The following is a 2,500-nucleotide window of genomic DNA, read 5'->3' on the forward strand; positions in this document are numbered from 1 at the left end:
CTAGGAGGCTCTCCGCCCAGGGCAAGTCACGCACAGAACAGTTCTTGAAAACGCGATCCCCTGAAGGTAGACAGGTGAGGTTCCTCGACGAATGTGAGTGCTACACTATGGAAGACGGTAACAAGAACCATGTTCTCTCCTCCCGGAGCTACAGTAACGAGAATGAGAGGTCTCTATCCGGAGAGGATAGTCCAGGACCTTCTCAGGGGACTAGTGGGTGTGGGAATTGTCTGACGGTAGACCACTTTTTCAATGACTCTGCAGATAGGCTATGGGAGGAGCGGGATCGACACGCTCCTCGCCTTTCCCCCGTCGGGAGGCCGTGTGGACTCATCCCAAACGCCCATAGGTCCTCTTCGGGGTCTCCCTCAAGGACAACCTCATCTTCTTCGTCGAGAGCTTCTCTTTCTCCCAGAGCTTCCCCGTCTCCTCGAGGATCACCCTGCCATAGGTCACTGAGTTCTCCGAGGATATCGCCCTTGCCTAGGTCGTCTGCTTTGCAAAGGTATTCCCCCTCGCCAAGGGCATCCCCATCCCCGAGAGCCTCCCCCTGTCGGTATCCCTCCCCCTCCCTGAAGTATTCCCCATGCCTACACTCCCCCGCTCCCCGGTCTCCCCGAGGCCCGAGTACGCACCACGGCACAAATACTTCGAAGTCCTCTCCTTCACCATGTCCAGGTACTCCTTCCTCACCTTCGTCGCAGAAGACCCCACACTCAATCCTGAAACCCTCGTCTTCGACCACCAACATCTTGCCCCGGAGGGCGTCCCAGTTCCGAAGGGCGTGGTCCCTACTAACGCTGGTGACCTGTGACCGCGACACCGATCGAGGGCGCGAGAAGACACCCCCTCCTCAGCCCCAGCGCATTCTACGTCAGCCCACAAGGCACACCTACCGACGAGGAATGTCCGGATTGCCTATTCAGTGTTCACCTCACACTGTTGGGCTCGCCTACTGAGCACCACCTCAGGGTCGCCAAGGACCGCGTGCTTTTTCGGTCGGGTGAATGTTGACATCCACAACCTGATGGAGAGATGTCTGTAGAAAAAAAAATCGAACGAAGAATAATCTCTCGAAGTGTCTGATAGAGAATCTAAAGAAGAGCAGCCTGATGAAGAATAACTTGACGAGGATATGTTTCAGGAAGAAGAGCCTACCTGTCGAAGATAAGGCCCTCCAACAGACAATTTTCCTATCCCCTTGAATATGCCACCTGTCAACGGATCGCCCAACCAATCGTCTACTATCTACTAACGAGCATCTATTAACGTACACTCGAATTTCGAAGACCCGTATGTCAACCCCTCACCCAGCCTATCATCCCATTAATTGAGTCGTCACTGATTACCAATATGCCTATCAACATCTATCCCATATCTACCGACTACCATTTCATGATACTGTTAACTAAGTCCAATCATCACCTACTTGGTACAGTTTGATTTGTATCCGTTACCACACACTACTAGCCAGCTTCATTTGTTACTACCACCCCATATTTCTACACCCTGCTATATTTAGTGCTCACCCTCCTGTATATACTACCACCATACATTGTAATATTTTATCTGCTTATCAACATCTTTTATTTTAACCACTATGCTGTATCTACTTACATTCATAGTTTGCTAGTTGTTATCATATTGTATCTATTAACGTCCATGTTGCATCTATCAATTTCCACAGAGCATCTACTGGCCGTCATATTGTATCAACTGCTTACCATCCTAAGTCGAACAACATTTTTAATCACCAACGTAGTAAGTCGTAAATTTGTCTCCGCGTTTTGTTTGGCAGACATAACACGAACTCGAGCCACCATCCTGTCCAAAGGAAATAAGCTTCATTGGTCGGAGTTCTTACCATCCTTTGACGGCACACTGACCCCCCGACAAGGCTATCTTCCGGCTCTTGCTCAAGCATCCCCTTCCATCTGTTACTCTAGGAATTACTCCTTCGCCCTTAGTCGTCATAGTCGAAGTTGAGGCATGGCCAACAGTCAACAGTCATTCCCAAATGAACACATCAGTTCAACTGAAAAATCCTCTCCCAGAGATTCAGTATTCACTGAAGATTAACCATAGACCAATGAATCCACTGATATTTTCATACCAGATTCTTAGCCAAAACAATAAAATCTATTAGTAAAGTAATTCAGAAATTATCCCTAGTCAATGAACAATTCAATCTTTCACTAAACAAACCTGAATCATCCTATTTTGATCTCTGATCCTTAGGAGTTAATTTCCCCAGTTTGTACATATTGAACAAATTGGTTTACACAAACTATTATTATTATTATTATTATTATTATTATTATTATTATTATTATTATTATTATTATTATTATTATTATTATTATTATTATTATTATTATTATTATTATTATTATTATTATTATTATTATTTATTATTATTATTATTATTATTATTATTATTATTATTATTATTATTATTATTATTATTATTATTATTATTATTATTATTATTATTATTATT

General features: G+C 43.8%; 1 protein-coding gene across 1 annotated transcript in view; it reads left to right on the forward strand.

Annotated features, from left to right (window-relative positions):
• LOC143027574 (uncharacterized) overlaps positions 1–2,358 on the forward strand; it is a 2,871-nt gene extending 513 nt beyond the window's left edge. Inside the window, exon 1 of the mRNA XM_076188887.1 lies at positions 1–2,358. This exon is cut by the window's left edge and continues 513 nt beyond it. Coding sequence (XP_076045002.1) covers positions 1–959 — 959 coding nt within the window. The 3' untranslated portion in view covers positions 960–2,358.
• The last annotated feature ends 142 nt before the right edge of the window (positions 2,359–2,500 follow it).

This window comes from Oratosquilla oratoria, chromosome 8 (genome assembly GCF_046742065.1).
Source record: "Oratosquilla oratoria isolate Oo_2021 chromosome 8, ASM4674206v1, whole genome shotgun sequence".
In the NCBI taxonomy this organism is placed as follows: Eukaryota; Metazoa; Arthropoda; class Malacostraca; order Stomatopoda; family Squillidae; genus Oratosquilla; species Oratosquilla oratoria.